Genomic DNA, 17,891 nt, shown 5'->3' on the forward strand with positions numbered 1-17,891 from the left:
GCCTGGGTGCGGAGTGCTGGGGATCACGCCAACCACACTTCTGTCTGGCCCTCTCCACTAGGCTACACAGGGTCTTCACGACCACACCTGAGGTCCAGCCCTGTTTCCCCCCACTCTGTTACCCATGCTCTGGGTAAATCCTACTCACCTGAGAAGTCCCGCCCTCACTCCCAGCCCCTTTAAAAACCAACAAGGTGGTTTCTGAGGATTGATCTAATCCTTGAGCTCGCAGCACTTTACTGAACTCCCTCCTCAGCCCCTACGGACATCCTTATGGTAAAATCAGAACCTTGACTCCCGCTGAGTCAGAAAATGCGTTTTGCAGAAGTCTGAGTTGGTTCGTATATTATTTGGATCTGGCCATAATTTGGGTCAAGGTTTACTCTGAGACCGGGCCAGGCCCCAGCGCCCGCTGCGGGCAAAGCTGGAGCAGAAATGGCCTTCGGCTTTCGCATCTCTAGGAGGAACAGCTGCGGTGCAGAGCGTGAGCCGCCACCGCGGGAAGGGGACCCGGATCCGCGGAGCTGAACTTGGGAGTGGGGTCCGGGACGCTGCTTCCGCGCGGCCGGGAGGGGGCGCTGCTCCCTAGCACCTGCGGGGCGCGCGAGTCTCCGAAGGGGGCGCCCGTCCTCGTGTCCCGCGCCACTTCCCGGGAAGTTTCAAGTTTGAAACTCGGGCGCTAAGGCCCGGGCTTCCGGCACCGTAGTGGAGGAGAGGACTGGCCGGCAAGGCGCCATGGAACCGGAGGGGGCGGCGCGCCAGGTGAACCAAGCGTGCGCAGCGGCCGCGTTTGCAGCTCGTAGCACCCGGTGCTCGGATCTTCACCCTACTCTGGCCGCTCTGCCTGAGCCCTGGGTTAAGACGCTCTGGTCCCCAGGTCTCCGAAGTGACGGAGATCCAGTCCGGCAGCATACCTGTTACCGTGGAATATGCCACCGGGGATGCGGGGGAGAGGGCTCAAGTTCCTTAAAATTCGGTCTTCTAGAGACTTGCAGGCGGGTGGGAATTTGCCAGGAGCGCAAAGCTTGGGGTATACGGTCCTCCAAGAAGAGTCTGAAGTGGGGGTGGGGGACAAGACTGTGACCGCAGTGGGTGTTGCCCCTAACACACCACACCCACAGGCTAGAACTAGTTGGCCACTAGAGGCACTTGGCTCAGAACTGTGCAGGGAACTCTTGGGTCCAACGAGGGCTTCCCAATGTGGAGGCGTTCGGGTTAGATGTGTCACTGGAATTGGGGAGAGAGGTAATGTGCCACGCCAGGACCGTTAGAGGTGAGGGTGTGACGTTTATGTAGAAGTCAAGTCAGGACAAGTCAGGTGAAGGTGCAGTGCGGTAGATTGAGCAACTCTGTCGCTCTGGCCGCCTGTAAGGCTGGATCTCACCCTTCCCAGTACCCTTCCTCCGGAGATCACTCTTGGCCTGCCAAGCTTATACACATTTTCCGATTTCCTGTGAGCCTCCGCCCTGCAGCAGCGGCAGCGAGGTGACTCAGGACCCCTGTGGCCAGAAGGCCCCCAGCTCTGTGAGAGCTTTGTTTGCTCAGGCCTTTGGCTCTGGCCTTCTTGCTTAGGGCGGTCAAAGGATTTCCTGAGCCTCGCCCTTGCCCTCTGGCAGCTAAGGCAGGACCAGCCAACCTAGCTGAGGCCTAGGGCTAGGGGACTGGGGGGCCCCTAAACCGAGTAGCCATTCTTTCATGGGGCTTAGGAGATGGAACACAGAAAGGTAAGGATAAAATAGGGTGGCTTCCAGGACCCTGAGGATGGGAAGGGGGTCCGCAGGAGTTGCCCTGGGCTGAGGTTAGCCTCTAAGAGAGTTTGTTTTTCCCCATGCCTCTAATCTGGTGAACAGTTGTTGGGGGTCTTTTACCTCCTGCCAGAGTTGACTCTCGCCAGACCTCATTAGCTCCTTCTTGGCGCCTCTGCTACAGCACCTGTCTGCGACACTATCCAAGGCAGAAGAAATATGTTTTGGTGTTTTGGGCCACTGGCTGCCTCCTGCATGTGACCTAGAGTGAATTCTTTGCCTACATTACCTCCCAGGCTTGGTTCTCAGACCTAGGGAGAACAGTATGGTAGGGTGGGAGAGAACGGGTCACACTGTCCCTCAACCCACAGTGGCCACTCCTCTGTGCTGCCCGTGTGAGCAAGCTACCTAACCCTCTCTGTTCTTTGCTCCTGTATAAAATGGGAATGAGAGCTGAGCATGTGGCTCTGTGGCAGGGGCTTTTGCTTAGCACGCTCCAGGCTGTAGCTTCTTTTCCCCAGGACCACAAGAGCAACTGTTAGCAAGGAGTAGGGAATTCAGTGTGTTGTTACAGTGCTAGGATTCAGTACCCAGAAGGCACCAGGAGAACCTGGTCTGTTTTCTCTCTCCCTTCTTTGAATGGGAGACAGGAGCCAGACACTACGCAGTTCTGAGACACCCTGGAGCGCTGCCCCTTGTGTCTGTTCCCCCTTTGCTGTGGAGCGGAGTGGGCTAAGACTTCTCTGCCCTTTGCAGCCTGGGACTGGCCAGAGAGCCCCCGAGGATGAGAAAGAGACAATCCGCCGAGCCATCCAGAAGGAGCTGAAGATCAAGGAGGGCATGGAGAACATGCGGCGTGTGGCCACAGACCGACGCCACCTGGGCCACGTGCAGCAGCTGCTGAGGGCCTCCAACCGCCGCCTGGAGCAGCTGCATGGCCAGCTTCAGGAGCTGCATGCACAAGTTCTGCTGCCAGCCTCAGCAGGTGAGTGGGAAGTCTGAAGAGACCCCAGGGAACAGGAGATTCATGAACACCCTGATCCTGGCCTTGGCTCTGACCACTGGGCAAGAGCACCTGACCGCCCTGTATCATCCATGTTGCCTATGTGGAGGGAAGAAAGTGCTTCTTCACCGAGGTCTGAACTCTGCAGGTAGGAACATACATCCCCTACCTTGTGTTGCAGAGCCAGTGACCTCAGGACCCCAGCCACGGGCAGACCAGCCACGGGCTCGGCTCTTGGAGGCTTTACACAGGCAGCTGCAGGTGGAGCTGAAGGTAAAGCAGGGAGCTGAGAACATGATTCGCACATGTGCCAGCGGCACCCCCAAGGTAAGTGCTGGTGTCTGATGAAGAGGTGTGGGCCTGGCTTCTCATCTGCCTGATGGGAGACTCAGCTCTCAGGTATAAGGACGAAGCCAGGCCCTGTGCCAACAGGGAAATGCTACCCAGCCTCACCTCTTCACCCAGTGCTAGAAGTACAGTTGGCTGGGTGAGGCAAGGCTCTGATCCGCTCTGTCAGCAAGACCCAACAGAAGTCTAGCAGAAGATCGAGCTAGCTGCTGGTCCAGCTCCCAGCAGCCCACCCTCTGTGTTCTCTCTGACAGAAACAGAATGCCTTACTACTGAGCTTGTCAAACTGATGGGTGTCAAACTCTGCTTACCCCGCCATCCTCCACCCCTATTACCTAGTTCAACAAGGGAGGCTTGCCTGTAGTGTCTTCCTTGTAGGAGTTTGAATCTTGGTCTAACAGGGAGGCTCAGCCTGACCTAGGCCCTGGTGGTCTGCCATAAGTCCCATCTGATGGGGCGATTGTCACATTCCCTAGGAGAGGAAGCTCCTGGTGGCTGCCCAGCAGATGTTAAAGGACAGTCAACTGAAGGTGGCCCTACTCCGGATGAAGATAAGCAGGCTGGAGGCCAGTGGGTCTCCAGAGCCAGGTGAGGCCTCTCAAGGCAGGGAGGGAGGCTCCCAATGCCAAGGCTAAGGGTCCGCCTCTGCTCTGCAGGCCCTGACTTGCTGGCAGGGGAGTTGCAGCACCGACTCCGAATAGAGGCTGCTGTGGCTGCAGGTGCCAAGAATGTGGTGAAGCTGCTTGGTAGCCAGAGGATGCAGGACCGCAAGGCGCTGGCGGAGGTCAGGCTGTGTTCCCCGGCTCACTGCTCGTCTCCATCCACCTGCAGTGGTGCTGCACCAAGGGCTTGCTGCCTGTGTAGGGAGCAGTGAAGACACATGGGGTGTGGCCTGACCCCTTTACCCTGTCCCTCCTGTTTGTGTCTCCTCTGTAGGCTCAGACCCAGCTCCAGGAATCCTCCCAGAAGTTGGACCTTCTACGGCTGGCCCTGGAATTGTTGCTGGAGAAGTTGCCTCCCACCCACTCTCTGCGCAGCAGGGTGACCCGAGAGCTTCGGATGGCCATACTTGGGAAACCCCAGCCTTTGGGGACACTTGTGAAACCCATTGCCCTGACAGGTAGGTTAACAAGGATTCCCTATAACTTCAGAGGGCCCCTTACCTTTCGGAGAGGATGCTGAAACATTTTGGGGAAAAGTTCAGTCCTGCTGTGTGACCTTGGGTTGCTCACGTTCCCATTCTGATTCTCAGTTTATCTGTAACATAGACACAATAGTAGTGGCCCGGCACAGTGGTGCACGACTTTAATTCCAGCACTTGTGAGGCAGAGGCAGGCAGATGTCTGTGAGTTCCAGCCTGGTCTTCAGAGTGAGTCCCAGGCCAGCTAGAGAGACATGGAGAGACCCTAAGTAAACAAAGGATAGAAGTAGGTGCTCTCCTGATCCATAGGCAAGCTTTGTAAATCCAATAATTTGCGATGCTTCAGCCGTGAATGCTGTGTGGATGGAATTTAAATGCCTGACCATAAGTAGAGAATAAATCAATTGACAATCAGCCTACTCCCCTGTCAGCCTGGGGCCTGGGCAGCTTGGGCTACCTGTAAGTTCATTATTACCCTGGCTGGCCTTGTACTCAGACATCTGTCTACCTCTGCCCCCAGCGTGCTGGGGATTAAAGGCGTGTGCCACCAGTACCTAGCCAGAAAGTTCTTTCATACCCTGAGGTCTGTCTCCTTGTAGCAGCAGCAGACTGACAGTCAACAGATCACGTGAGCTCCAAGCTAGAGTGTGGCTGGCACCTGCTCCAGAACATAGTGGGCAGGAATAGACAGGGTTCTGTTCTGTGTGGCCCTTTAACTAATCTTGGATAATCAAGGAGGACTCCTCAGACCAGGGGGAGTCTGAACCTGGCCTTGGAGGTCTCCTGGGAATGCTTACGGTCAAGCCAGCAAGGAGGAGGAGACAAAAGGAGCCTCTTGTTTAAAGGCAAAGAATTCGAGACTAGTCAGAGGAAGCAGCTGGGAAAGCTCTTGCTGTGTGCGGGTTTGGTCCCCAGCTCCATCTAAACTGGGTGTGGTACACACACCTATAACCCAACCCCTTGGGAAGTGAGGCAGGAGGGTGAGGAGTTCAAGGGTATCTTTAGCTACAGAGTGAATGTGAGGCCAACTTGGGCTAACAGGATCCTCTCTTTAAACAAAACAAAACAACACAATGCAAAACAAAAAACCAGATCCTAGTTTGTGGCTGAACCTCCATTTCCTCAGATGTGTACCTTGCCTGGATCCCACCCTTGGTATTTCTGTAAGGTCTCCAAGTATTACCTCCAGTCCCAGCCTACCAAAATGGTGTCCCTAGACCTAGCTCATGTCCTCAGGAGCTCCTGGACGGCTGCTGCTTCCTCCTCATCCTCTACCCTTTGAGAGACAAAACTCTCAGTGACCTTAGACAAAACATGTTTTGTCCCCATTGGGGACTCTCCCTTGCTGACCAAGGAATGGATAGGGCAGGCAGCTTATGGCTCCAGGCTCGTGTGCCTGCCCCTGTGTACCTGATACCATGGTGTCCTCCAGGCCCTGAGCTCAGAGTAGCAGTTTCCCTCCCTCATCCTGTGGCTTCACAAAGCTCTGGGAGAAGTCCTGTTCTTACATGACTGCAGTGTTCTGCCACTGAATAGGCACCCAGGAAGGAGAGTTAGGGCTGCTGAGGATGCTGGCTGGCTGGTTACCAAGTGCGGTAAGCTTTAGATCAGCTGCTTCTAACTGTAACCCTCCTAGAGCAGGTGAAGTCCCTCCCTCTAAGGTTTCATTGGTGGTAGTTTCTGACAGAGTGTTCTGCTGACTCCCAACCAGGGACACTGCAGGTTCACCTCCTAGGCTGCAAAGATCTGCTGGAAGCTGTGCCTGGACGGTCTCCTATGGCTGTCCTAGCAGGTAGCCCTTCTGAAGGCTGGCTCCGAACCAGGTCCAGGCAGCAGCGTGGTGGAGGCGAGCTGGCCAGTGAGTAAGGAGGAGCCGTGGGAGGCGGTGGGGGCCCCTGCTCCGGCCATGCTTTAAATCAAAGCCTTGGTACTACAGGTGAGGTCCTGGCTGTGTTGAAGGTTGACAATCGTGCTGTGGGCCAGACAGGATGGGGACTGGTGGCTGAGAAATCCTGGGATCAGGCTTTTATCATCTCCTTGGACCGAGTAAGGCTGGCCTTTGTGTGGTTAGGGTTAGCTGTGGGGTATAGGGAGGGGGGACACTCTGGAGAGGACTGATGCCAAACACCATTCCTCAGCCTGGTCTTTTCCACATAGGCTCGTGAGCTGGAGATCGGGGTTCACTGGCGGGACTGGAGACAGTTGTGTGGTGTGGCCTTCCTGAAGCTGGAGGACTTCCTTGACAATGCCTGTCACCAGCTTTCTCTCAGTCTGGTGCCACAGGGGCGGCTCTTTGCCCAGGTTCCTACTGACCCCTGACCTCAGTCTTTAGGACTGACATTTTGGGTTGGGGTGATGACTTGGTGGATAAAGTGTGTTTGCTGTGCAAGCATGAGGACCTGAGTTCAAATACTCAGCATCCGTGTAAAAACCATGTGCAGTAGTGTGAGTCTATAACTTCACAGCTGGCTATATAGAGACAGACAGATTCCCCAGACTCGCTGGCCAGCCAGTCTAACTAAAACAGTGAATTCCAGGTTCAGTGAGAAATCCTGTCTCAAAAAATAAGGTGGAAGGGCAGATGATACCTGGTGTGGTGTCAACCTCTGCCTACGTCAGTGAGCACACCTCCGTGTGTGTGTGTGTGTGTGTGTGTGTGTGTGTGTCTGTCTGTCTGTCTGTCTGTCTGTCTGTCTGTCTGTCTGTCTGTGCATGTCTGTGTGATTAAAAACTAGTAACCCGCTGGGCAGTGGTGGCGCATGCCTTTAATCCCAGCACTTGGGAGGCAGAGGCAGGCAGATTTCTGAGTTCGAGGCCAACCTGGTCTACAGAGTGAGTTCCAGGACAGCCAGGGCTACACAGAGAAACCCTGTCTCGAAAAACCAAAAAAACAAAACAACAAAAAAACCTGGTAACCCATGTAACATGGGACTTGAGGGATGGAGACAAGTCCACAAACAGGCCTAACAGGGGGGGGCTCACATCTCTACCCTGAGTTTGTCCTGACTCATATGTCACCTTGAATAAGTGTCTCCTCTAGGCCTCAGTTTCTCCACTGGCACCAATGAGGATGTGGCATCATGTCTGTCTGAGTCCTCTGAGTTCCACTTGATACTAGTTTCACCTCATTGTTACCATAAGACAGCGGCCAAAGCAACAGAAGGCAGGGAAAGGATTGTTTCAATTTACAGATTTATAGCCTGTTCTCTCTCTCTCTCTCTCTCTCTCTCTCTCTCTCTCTCTCTCTCTCTCTCTCTCTCTCTCTCCCTCCCCCACCCTTCCTCTTTTACTCTTTTTTTCCTGAGACAGGGTTTCTCTGTAGCCCTGGCTATCCTTGAACTCACTCTGTAGACCAGGCTGGCCTGGAATTCACAGAGCTCTGCCTGCCTCTGCCTCTGTGCTGGGGTTAGTGGTGTGGGCCGCCGCCACCCAGTTACAGCCTGTCTTGAAGGGATTGAGGTGGGAACTTAGTGAGCAGGAACTCAAAGCAGAAGCCGTGGAGGAAGTCTGTTTGCCGGCTTGCTCTCTGCCTCTCTCCCAAGCTCATGCTTGGCTAGCTTTCTTGTATAGCCCAGTACCGCTTGCCTAGGGATGGCACTGCCCACAGTGTGCTAGATCCTCTCACATCAATTACCTATCTGGTGGGGCCAGCGGAGTGGAAGCCAGCCAGTGTCCAGGTCTTCAGCTCTGCTCATGTCCCTTTAGATAACCTTCTGCGAGCCTGTCATTGAAAGGCGGCCTCGGCTGCAGAGGCAGAGACGCATTTTCTCTAAGCGAAGAGGTATGGATGGTAGGAACTGCGTGAGAAGAGGGCTGGGCTGACCGCTGGGGATGCTGGGACTGAGCCCTGTCTGTCTCCTCTAGGCCAGGATTTCCTGAGAGCTTCCCAGATGGACCTCAGCATGGCAGCCTGGGGGCGCCTGGTCATGAGCTTGCTGCCCCCCTGCAGCTCACCAAGCACAGTCAGTCCCCCTAAAGGGTGCCCTTCAACTGCAGCCTGTGGGACCTCCAATTCTGCTTCTCCCAGGTGAGCCACCTGGTGCAGACTGTATACTTCTCTGAGGCTTCTATCCCTCCAGGTTCTGTGAGTGTTGTCTTTTGCCTCTGAGCCCTCTGTCCTTTCCCATCGTCATGCCCCTTCCCCCCTCCATGTGTCTGGGCTCAGACATCTCCTTCTTACAGTAACTTCCTGTCCATGAAGACTCTCTCAGGAGAAGACATGAAGCCTCCACCCAAGCCCCCACGCCTTTATCTCCAAGGGACTCCTGTAAGGGATTCTGGAGGTCGGGGCGTCAGATGCAGAGGCTGCCGGGAGGGAAAGAGGGTCAGCAACTCTGCTCTGTCCTGAACCCATCTGTCCCCACAGTGTACTAAGCACCCCCACATGGACCCTAGAACTGGAGTAGTGCCCGCCCTGGCAGCCCTATCCACCAGGTACTCACTGGCTTCCATCCATTTAGAGACTTTCAGTTTTGTTAAAGATGAATACATATTTGTATGTCTGTGTGGCTGCATGTGCACGCAGACCCATCCTGAAGGCAGAGCACACCTTCTTAGTGACCCCTTTTTATTTTATGTTCATTGCTGTTTTGCCAGAATGTATGTCTGTATGAAGGAGTCAGATTCTCTGGAACAGTGGCGAACTGCGGCCTTGTGGGTGTTGGGAATTGAACCTGGGTCTTCTGGAAGAGCAGCCAGTGTTCTTAACCTCTGAGCCATCTGTCCAGCCAAGCACACGTTTTTGGGAGTTGGGTTCGCTGTCTGCTTTGTTTCTGAGGCAGGCTTTCATTCTTTCTGCTACTGGGCTTGCTGATCACACACTTGGATGGCAAGTAGCTTCTCTCGTCTCTGCCTCCCAGCTCACTGTAGGAATGCTGGGGGCGGAGCTTCATATGTGGGCCAGCCACTGCTTCTGGGTTCTTCTTCCTCTTCCTCCTCTCCTTTTCTTCCTCCTCCTCTTTCTCCCCCCTCCTCTTCTTTCTCCTTCTTTTGCCTCTTTTTCCCCCTTCTTCTCCCCCTTCTTCCTCTGTGTAGCTCTGGCTGTCCTGGAACTTCCTATGTAGACCAGGTTGGCCTTGAACTCACAAGAGATCTGCCTGCCTCTGCCGCTGTAGTGCTTGGATCGAAAGTGTCCACCACCACTCAGCTTGCGTCTGACTTTTTAAAAGTGGATTCTGGGCATGGAACATAAGCCATTTCACTGCCTGAGACTTACTTACTCTTTTTTAAGAATAAGGTCTTACAGTGTAACCCAGGCTGGTAGAACTTGTGATTCTCCTGCTTCTGCAGTCTGGGTGCTGTGATTACAAGTGTATACCACCAGGGCTGGTCAGATGGCTCAGCGGTTAAGAACATTGACTGCTCTTCCAGAGGTCCTGAGTTCAATTACCAGCAACCACATGGTGGCTCACAACCATCTATAATGGGATCTGATGCCCTCTTCTGGTGTGTCTGAAGACAGTGACAGTGTACTCATATATATAAAATACATAAATCTTAAAAAAAAAAAAAAAAGTGTGCACCACCACTTCTTGTCCATATTGACACCTCACTCTCTAGCTCCTCAGGTATAAAAACTGGTTTGCTCAATGTCTTTCTGTGCTGATTGATTCCAGATGTGCGGACAGCCTAGGCCCTTACTCTCTTGCAGGAAACCTCCCAGACTTCAGGACTTCCGATGTTTGGCTGTGCTGGGCCGGGGACACTTTGGGAAGGTAGGCAGTTGAGGATGGTGCAGTGGGGTTAGTGGGTGGGCAAGCATCATCTCCACACATTAGTTGGAGATGCTGGGATTGGGGGGGGGGTTTACTGTGTAGAGAGGTAAAGGCTCCCTGTCCTTCTCACCTGGAGCCCAACTTTTTCTGGTCCTTAGGTCCTCCTGGTCCAGTACAAAGGAACAGGAAAATACTACGCTATCAAGGCATTGAAGAAGCAGGAAGTGCTAGGCCGGGATGAGATTGACAGGTGTATATAAGTGAGAAGTGTCTGAACTTGGCCTGGGGTGGCCAGCCTGGGCTCCAGAAGGTAGCTCACGATCTCAAGGGCCAGGCTCAGGTTCTCTTATTGGCACTGGTCAAGCCCTCTTGTCTTTGAGCACCTCAGGTAGCTCTTCTACGAACAGGACTGTGGTACTCTGGCAGGTTTGAAGCCTTCCCCCTGCTGCCTCAGCTCTCTGAACATCCATCCAGCCTGAGGTGTTGTACGGGTGTCAGGGCACAGTCCATGGAGGTTCCATTCCTTGTCCTCCCTTGCAGCCTGTACTGTGAGAAGCGGATCCTGGAGACTGTGGGTCGTGCAGGGCATCCCTTCCTGCTATCTCTCCTTGCCTGCTTCCAGACCTCCAGCCACGTCTGCTTTGTTACTGAGTTTCTGCCCGGAGGAGACCTCATGATGCAGATTCACGAGGATGTCTTTCCTGAGCCCCAGGCCTGGTGGGTTCTCTGGTTACTTAGTGCTTACTCCTGTGGGTTAGGGGAGTACCCTGCAGACAGACAGTACAGGACTGTGAGCAGTCTTGGTGGAACATTATGACAACATATGAAGACTTCATTTGCAGAGCTGTGGACGGAATCTGTCAACACAATCTTGTAAGGTTGTTTCAGGGATAAGAGCCATGTTTGCTAATTGCCTGCCACAGGATGGAAGCAGCGCCTGCCTACCCAGCTCCAGTTGCTGTTCCGCTTACAACAGTGTGACCCAGCACATCATCCCTCAGCCTAGCGTGTGACCCTGAGTCAAATATCAGATCCTCATTTGACTGCATGCACATGTGGTTGTGCATGGCCACCTGCAATTGAGTGTAGGAGCCCTCAGTGGCCAGAAGAGGGTGCCAGATCTCCTGAAGCAGGAGTGGCCAGTTGTCAAAACTACCTGATAGAGCAAATCCTGTCTAGACACGGGATTAGGGCAGAGAGTGGTACTTTCTCTTAAATGCTAGGCCATCTCTCCAGCCTCTCAGATCTGGACTTGAGTCAGAGTTATGATGATTACCCCCACAGGCTGCAGGGAAGACGTCCATACTGAGCTTGGAACCTAGTGTGTGCCAGGCTCTACCACTGAGCTACATCTCCAGCCCAGTTTCCTTTTCTGTTTGTTTGTCTTATGGTTTTTTGACACAGGGTTTTTCTGTGTGGCTCTGGCTTTTCTGGAACTTACTCTATAGACCAGACTGGCCTCGAACTCAGAGATCTGACTGCTTCTGCCCCGAGTGCTGGGATTAAAGGCATGTGCCGCCACCACTGCTGGCACCACCACCACCAGGCTTTTCTTTGCGTTTTGAAAGAAGGTTCCGCTATAGAACAGTCTGGCCTCAAATTCGCTATCCTCCTGCCTCAGCCTCCCAAGTAGCTGGGATTATAGGCGTATGCTGCCAGACTCAGCAGCTCTGCCTCAGCTGAGCAAGGAAGGACCAGCCATCAATACATAGCAACACTGGAGTACTTGGGGCTCTTCCAGTTCAGTCCACATTAGTTTGTCCAGTCTCATCCATGCCTGAGACTGGCCGGGACCTCTGGTACCTTCCAGTGCCGGGCCTGAATTCTCCCTGTACCTCCCTCAGCTTCTACCTGGCCTGTGTGGTCCTGGGGCTGCAGTTTCTGCATGAGAAGAGGATCATCTACAGGTACTCTTCGCCCAAGGGATGCTAGGGATGCTGGGGCTTTCCTGCTGCTGCTGTGCCCAAGGGATGCTAGGGATGCTGGGGCTTTCCTGCTGCTGCTGTGCCCAAGGGATGCTAGGGATGTTGGGGCTTTCCTGCTGCTGCTGTGCCCAAGGGATGCTAGGGATGCTGGGGCTTTCCTGCTGCTGCTGTGCCCAAGGGATGCTAGGGATGCTGGGGCTTTCCTGCTGCTGCTGTGCCCAAGGGATGCTAGGGATGCTGGGGCTTTCCTGCTGCTGCTGTGCCCAAGGGATGCTAGGGATGCTGGGGGCTTTCCTGCTGCTGCTGTGCCCAAGGGATGCTAGGGATGCTGGGGGCTTTCCTGCTGCTGCTGTGCCCAAGGGATGCTAGGGATGCTGGGGGCTTTCCTGCTGCTGCTGTGCCCAAGGGATGCTAGGGATGCTGGGGCTTTCCTGCTGCTGCTGTGCCCAAGGGATGCTGGGGGCTTTCCTGCTGCTGCTGTGCCCAAGGGATGCTAGGGATGCTGGGGCTTTCCTGCTGCTGCTGTGCCCAAGGGATGCTAGGGATGCTGGGAGCTTTCCTGCTGCTGCTGTGCCCAAGGGATGCTAGGGTGGCTGGGGCTTTCCTGCTGCTGCTGTGCCCAAGGGATGCTAGGGTGGCTGGGGCTTTCCTGCTGCTGCTGTGCCCAAGGGATGCTAGGGATGCTGGGGGCTTTCCTGCTGCTGCTGTGCCCAAGGGATGCTAGGGATGCTGGGGCTTTCCTGCTGCTGCTGTGCCCAAGGGATGCTAGGGATGCTGGGGGCTTTCCTGCTGCTGCTGTGCCCAAGGGATGCTAGGGATGCTGGGAGCTTTCCTTCTGCTGCTGTGCCCCAGGCCTGTCCTCCTCAGCCCCTTTGATCTTCACCACTCTCCCATCAGGGATCTGAAACTGGATAATCTACTCCTGGATGCACAGGGTTTTCTCAAGATTGCGGACTTTGGACTATGCAAGGAAGGTGGGCCCCTGCCCTGGGATCATATCCTCTTGTCTTCCCCAGGCCAGCCAGGAATCTCCCCACTCAGGGGTGTCTAGCCCTGGCCTTCATTCCTGATACTTGTTTAGGGGAACAGTTGAGAATACCCTAATTTGCCGGGCGGTGGTGGCACACGCCTTTAATCCCAGCACTTGGGAGGCAGAGGCAGGCAGATTTCTGAGTTCGAGGCCAGCCTGGTCTTCTTGGGGACACAGCAAACCTTGTTATTGGGTATCGTAAAGTCTGGCACCAATTGATAAATGTGTGTATGTATAGTATATATATCACACACACACGTTTATATATGTGTATATATAAGTGTATTTCATTGCTGGTTTTTGACCCATGGTCTTACATATGTTAGGTAAGTGGTCGACCATTGAGCCACACCTCCATCTCTGGCCTTGATTTTTTTAAACTGTTTTTATATGTGTATGGGTGTTTTGTAGCACGTATGTCTAGTGCCTGTGGAGGCCAGAAGCGGGCTAGAAACCAAACCTGGGTCCTTTCTTTTTAGGTTTTTCTTTTTTATGTTTTTCGAGACAGGGTTTCTCTGTGTAGCCCTGGCTGTCCTGGAACTCACTCTGTAGACCAGGCTGGCCTCGAACTCAGAAACCCGACTGCCTCTGCCTCCCAAGTGCTGGGATCAAAGGCATGTGCCAACACTGCCTGGCCCTGGGTCCTTTCTTAACCACTGAGCCCCTTCCCCCATTGATTCTTATAACCAGAACTATAGTGAGTGAGCCACACCCAGGCAGGCATTGGTGTGGATGTTGGTTTGCAGGAATTGGCTTTGGTGAGCGGACCAGCACTTTCTGTGGCACCCCAGAGTTCCTGGCCCCTGAGGTTTTGACTCAGGAGGCTTACACCCGTGCTGTGGACTGGTGGGGACTAGGTGTGCTGCTCTATGAGATGTTAGTGGGTGAGGTAAGTGTCAGGGTGGGGCTTCCAGGGTCTCTGGGGTGGGGACAGTGGGATAGCTTGCATAGCCTGCTGAACCCCAATCTCCACAGTGTCCATTCCCAGGGGACACAGAAGAGGAAGTGTTTGAATGCATCGTCAATGCTGATGTCCCATATCCCCACTTTCTGTCAGTGCAAGGGCTCGAGCTCATTCAGAAGGTGAGACCCAAGGTCTGGGGTCTGGCTGGGCAGCTGCTTGTGACTTGCCTGTACCCTGCCTCCACCTTGCAGCCCTGTAGCATAGCTTAAGTAGAGTACCTGTAGGGCAGCCAGCATCTGGAGTGGCATGCCTTCAAATTCATATCCTGCCATGCTTCCTGCCAGCTCCTCCAGAAGTCCCCTGAGAAGCGTCTAGGGGCAGGAGAACGGGATGCTGAGGAGATCAAGGTTCAGCCATTCTTCAGGGTAAGTAGCCAGGACCCATTGCCTGGTGAGGTGGGGAGGCTGGGTGACCTCTGGGGTCTGCTGTTCCCACATTCTCATATTCTACCTTGTTCAGACCACCAACTGGCAGGCCTTGCTTGCCCGCACCGTACAGCCCCCCTTCGTGCCTACCCTCTGTGGCCATGCAGACCTTCGATACTTCGAGGGAGAGTTCACCAGCCTGCCTCCAACCCTGACCCCACCAGTCCCCCAAAGTTCCCTCACCGCTCATCAACAGGCTGCCTTCCGGGACTTTGACTTCGTGTCTGAGCAGTTCCTGGAGTCCTGAGGGTCTCCTGGTACCTCCGCCAGACTGTAGGAAGCCTCTTCGTATCCATGTGCCTGGGCCAAGTATTTAATGAGCCTATGGGATTCCAGGGAGTGGCCATGGGGCTGCTGTTCTAGGCTTTCCTTGGTGTTGCTGCTCTGTCTATAACTCCTCTCCTTCTTCTTCTTGGTAGACCCCAGACCAGGAAAGACCCCACAGCAGTATGGTTGGCTTCTCTTTTTAATACTTGACTTTACATAGAGTATTAATTAATAAACTGTACACTCGAGGTAGCCAGGCCAGGGGTTGTGGTGATGTCTAGGCTCTCTTTTAAACACACCTCCCCCAACTGATTTCCTTTTTTTCTACGTCTTCCTTTAAGGAGTGGCAGGGGCGTTCTGTCTGCTTCTCTGCTGCAGGCTAGAAGCCCTAGGAAGGAGTACAGGCCTTAGGCTGACTGGGCTGATCCCTAGCTGGCACAGCCTCTGGTTTTAGGCACAATAGCAGCCTTCTCTCCAGCAGCCCTAGACAACCTGGCTGCTGCCTTCCTCCTCTTCCTCAGCCCAGAGGGTCTCCCAGGGCCCAGAGGGGCAACCGCAGAAAAAGTGGGCCAGGTTTCGAGTTGGGCCTCGGTCAAAGGGGTTGCTGGTGCGCTGGCGGAGGTAGGCAATTCGGTGTGAGGATATGAACTCCCAGGTGGTAGTGTTCCTGGCTACCAGGTAGAGGTGAGAAGCCAGGAGCAGGCCAACCACTAACGTGAGGAAAGAAAGCAGCAGGAAGGCGGTGAACAGAAGCCCTGTAGACCGGAGCCACAGCCCCCAGGGCTGGAAAAACTGGAGGCCAGACCTAGAGGACAGGGATGGAGAGTTAATGTATCCCAGGAGGTCCTCGCTCCACGAGTACCTGTGTGCATGCAGCCTGCACCCCTCCATGCACCTACCATGCCAGGCACAGGCCCCACAGCAGGACCACTAGCTGCAGTGCCAGGTAGGCCACAAAGAGCGGGTGGTTGCGTTCACCCACACAGTTCTCCATCCAGGGACAGTGGTGATCATAGCGGCGAACACAACGGCGGCACTGACGACAGTGTCGTGCACGTAGGGGCTGCTGTGGGTACAGAGAGGGCAGCTTAGGCTCACCATTTCCCCCCTCTCCCAGTGCGTCCTTCTCTGGGGAGAGGGCTGAAGGCCATAGTCAGGTCCTAAATTTGGGAGGCATTCCTGGAGGGGAGGCAGGGTTAAGGTGCCATAGCACCAAGACAAGGAGTCTTAATTTGGCCTGACTCCTCCCACAAGAGTGTGTGTGGATCACCTACCAGCACCAGGCAGTATCTGCAGCGCCGGGATGGGATAGCCTGAGGAACCATTGCTGTCTGTTCCTCCTTGGGCTCCTCCTGAAAATGAGACAAAGGGTATGAGATGGGGGCGGGGATCTCCTTCCTTGGGAGGCAGATGATACTGGGGACATCTCTATTAGGAGCCAACTGGTTCCAATTGTGAAGGACTTGGGACCCATCCCATGTAGAAGGGAGGCATGCAGCATACTGGCCACTTGGTGGCCTTTGCAAGACATTTGTCCTCACTTGGGTCTTGGTGCTCTCATTAATGTAGGAGCAAAAACACAGGGTGGGCAAGAGGCTTCATCAAGATGCCCCCACAGTGTATGCAGCTCAGGGCTTAACATCAATATATTTCTGAGGTCTCTCTTCCCTGTTAGCCTGAGGAGGTGTTTGGAACGCGTGGTCCCTGGTTACCTGAGGCTGGGGCTGAGTAGCCACATAGCCGGGGTCCATGAGTGACACAGCCAGATAAAGCAGCAGGGAGCTAAGCACCAGGAGCAGGAACGTGAGGGGCAGGAACAGCTCCCCTTGCTCTTCCCATTGGCGTAGCTCTGGAGAAGCCAGAGGACAGTGAGGTCCAGGACAGGGAGCAAGAGGAGAGGGGGGAGCAGGAGGACAAAGGGCAAAAGCAAATGGAGGAGGGCTGCAGTGGTGGGCGCGATTGCTTCTGGAAGGAAAACCCAGGTGGGGGGCTGATGAAGGAGATGGTGAGGAAAGAAGATGCTACCGGAAGTGGGAGACCCGCTCCTTGCTATAGTGGCCTTTTGGGGGGGGGGGCAGTCATAGGATTTGGGGAGTTGACCAGAAAGCCAAGTCTTTAAATCTTATCGATTTCTTAATCTTGTTTAGGGAGAGGTTGGGAGACAATTTCTGGGAAGGACAGGTAGAGCTCAGGGTCAGGGGAAGATGGGGCCTCTAGTCGGTCCTCGGATTTGATGGGCTCTGGTGATCTTTGGATGGATGGACGTCTGTCGGTGACCGAAAATTACTGGGATTAATTAGGGACCAACTTGGGAATCAGGCAGAGAGAGGACAGCCCCTGGACCGACATATGAGAAAGACGCTTGAGGAACTGGTGGGAGGTGCAAATGGAGATCTCAATGTGTCTGAGGATTACGAGGACCCAGTGAGACCCACACATGAGGGGAACCACTCTTGATTGGTTGGGCTCGGGGTGGCGCGGTGTCTGGCTCACCGGTGTCGTGCAGGAAGAGCACCAGAGTGATTCCCCAGGTCAGCACGGTGTGCCCAGTCCGCACCAGCATCCCCGAGTTGAGCAGCGGCCAGAAAGCCATGGCCTTGGCCCCCGCCCGAGCCCACCCGGAAGAAGCGCGCGGAAGGTGGGGCCGCTGAGCAGCGGGGCTGCGGAAACGCGAGGATTGGTGGCTCTGCATTAGGGGCGGGGCAGGGCCAGCTCAGGGAGGCTGTCTATTGGGTGCCACCAGCAGCCCCTCAGGCCAACAGGTGCCCGAGTAGGCTGAGGGCGGGGCCCGCGCGCGCATAGCCCATAACTCCCTAACCCCGCCTCCTGTGGGCCAGGTAACTTTGCAAAACCCGGGAGGCGGAAGCCTGGAAAGCCACCCGCCCTCCCAACCCTCGCATGCGCATGCGTGCCTGTCTTTGATTTCCCCGGAGGCCACGCTGTACTTGCTCCCAAGGGGCAATGGGCCGGGTTTGCACGAGGGTGCGCCTTTATGACACACTTGCCTCTTATTCGTTTTTCTGATATTACAAACGGATGATGGGAAAGAGGAGGGTTCTGGTGCGGAATCTGGACACACATGGCCCGGCTTAGAGTCAGAGAAATAAACTGTACGTCCCACGACTTTCGAGGCAAGTTATTGAACTTCTTTAGGCTACTTTCTGCCCCTTCAATGGGGTTGGTGATAATACCCACCTCTTAAGCTCCTATCTGTCTCCTCTGCTACCACCACCGCCCAGCCAGACTGACTTTCCTCCCTCATTCAGTTGACTTCCACCTGGTTACCCTCTTCCAGCCCAGTATTCATGCTCTTGGCGATTTGTTTTAGT

The 17,891-nt window shown here is 54.6% G+C and overlaps 2 protein-coding genes across 8 annotated transcripts; one reads left to right on the plus strand and one right to left on the minus strand.

Annotated features, from left to right (window-relative positions):
* Positions 1-536: 536 nt before the first annotated feature.
* Pkn3 (protein kinase N3) lies at positions 537-14,814 on the plus strand. Of its 6 annotated transcripts, none has more exons than XM_034494000.2 (22): positions 540-762; positions 2,502-2,730; positions 2,930-3,075; positions 3,573-3,684; positions 3,753-3,880; positions 4,033-4,216; positions 5,949-6,095; positions 6,174-6,283; positions 6,395-6,538; positions 7,943-8,018; positions 8,102-8,264; positions 8,420-8,504; positions 8,604-8,671; positions 9,888-9,951; positions 10,110-10,201; positions 10,492-10,668; positions 11,796-11,858; positions 12,774-12,850; positions 13,653-13,795; positions 13,882-13,989; positions 14,155-14,235; positions 14,330-14,814. In XM_034494000.2, exons 1-22 carry the CDS (start codon positions 736-738, stop codon positions 14,540-14,542), a joined length of 2,637 nt encoding a protein of 878 aa, XP_034349891.1. In that variant the 5' UTR covers positions 540-735; the 3' UTR covers positions 14,543-14,814. The 6 variants fall into 6 exon arrangements, with proteins under 6 accessions (XP_076784516.1, XP_034349891.1, XP_076784514.1 ...); XM_076928399.1 differs by lacking the exon at positions 540-762 and adding an exon at positions 806-1,273; XM_076928398.1 differs by lacking the exon at positions 540-762 and adding an exon at positions 806-1,245.
* On the minus strand, positions 14,744-17,239 carry Zdhhc12 (zDHHC palmitoyltransferase 12). Of its 2 annotated transcripts, none has more exons than XM_076928423.1 (5): positions 17,056-17,239; positions 16,275-16,411; positions 15,837-15,914; positions 15,462-15,625; positions 14,744-15,367 (listed from the first exon to the last, which is right to left on the minus strand). In XM_076928423.1, the coding sequence occupies exons 1-5, from the start codon at positions 17,153-17,155 to the stop codon at positions 15,046-15,048; spliced, it is 801 nt and encodes a 266-aa protein (XP_076784538.1). In that variant the 5' UTR covers positions 17,156-17,239; the 3' UTR covers positions 14,744-15,045. The 2 variants fall into 2 exon arrangements, with proteins under 2 accessions (XP_076784538.1, XP_034349895.1); XM_034494004.2 differs by having other exon boundaries at positions 15,462-15,628; positions 17,056-17,236.
* Positions 17,240-17,891: the final 652 nt, after the last annotated feature.

The sequence above is a fragment of the Arvicanthis niloticus genome, chromosome 2 (assembly GCF_011762505.2).
Source record: "Arvicanthis niloticus isolate mArvNil1 chromosome 2, mArvNil1.pat.X, whole genome shotgun sequence".
NCBI lineage: Eukaryota > Metazoa > Chordata > Mammalia > Rodentia > Muridae > Arvicanthis > Arvicanthis niloticus.

Excerpts from the sequence above, each read along its gene's own strand:
- Pkn3 (XM_034494000.2), top strand. The coding sequence starts at position 736 with ATGGAACCGGAGGGGGCGGCGCGCCAG. Across the intron at positions 6,096-6,173 it reads TGGTGGAGGCGAGCTGGCCA|GTGAGGTCCTGGCTGTGTTG; the intron begins GTGAGTAAGGAG and ends TTGGTACTACAG. Across the intron at positions 9,952-10,109 it reads GCCGGGGACACTTTGGGAAG|GTCCTCCTGGTCCAGTACAA; the intron begins GTAGGCAGTTGA and ends TCTGGTCCTTAG.
- Zdhhc12 (XM_034494004.2), bottom strand. The coding sequence starts at position 17,155 with ATGGCTTTCTGGCCGCTGCTCAACTCGGGGATGCTGGTGCGGACTGGG. Across the intron at positions 15,915-16,274 it reads CTACTCAGCCCCAGCCTCAG|GAGGAGCCCAAGGAGGAACA; the intron begins GTAACCAGGGAC and ends TCTCATTTTCAG. Across the intron at positions 15,368-15,461 it reads TGGGGCCTGTGCCTGGCATG|GTCTGGCCTCCAGTTTTTCC; the intron begins GTAGGTGCATGG and ends CCTGTCCTCTAG.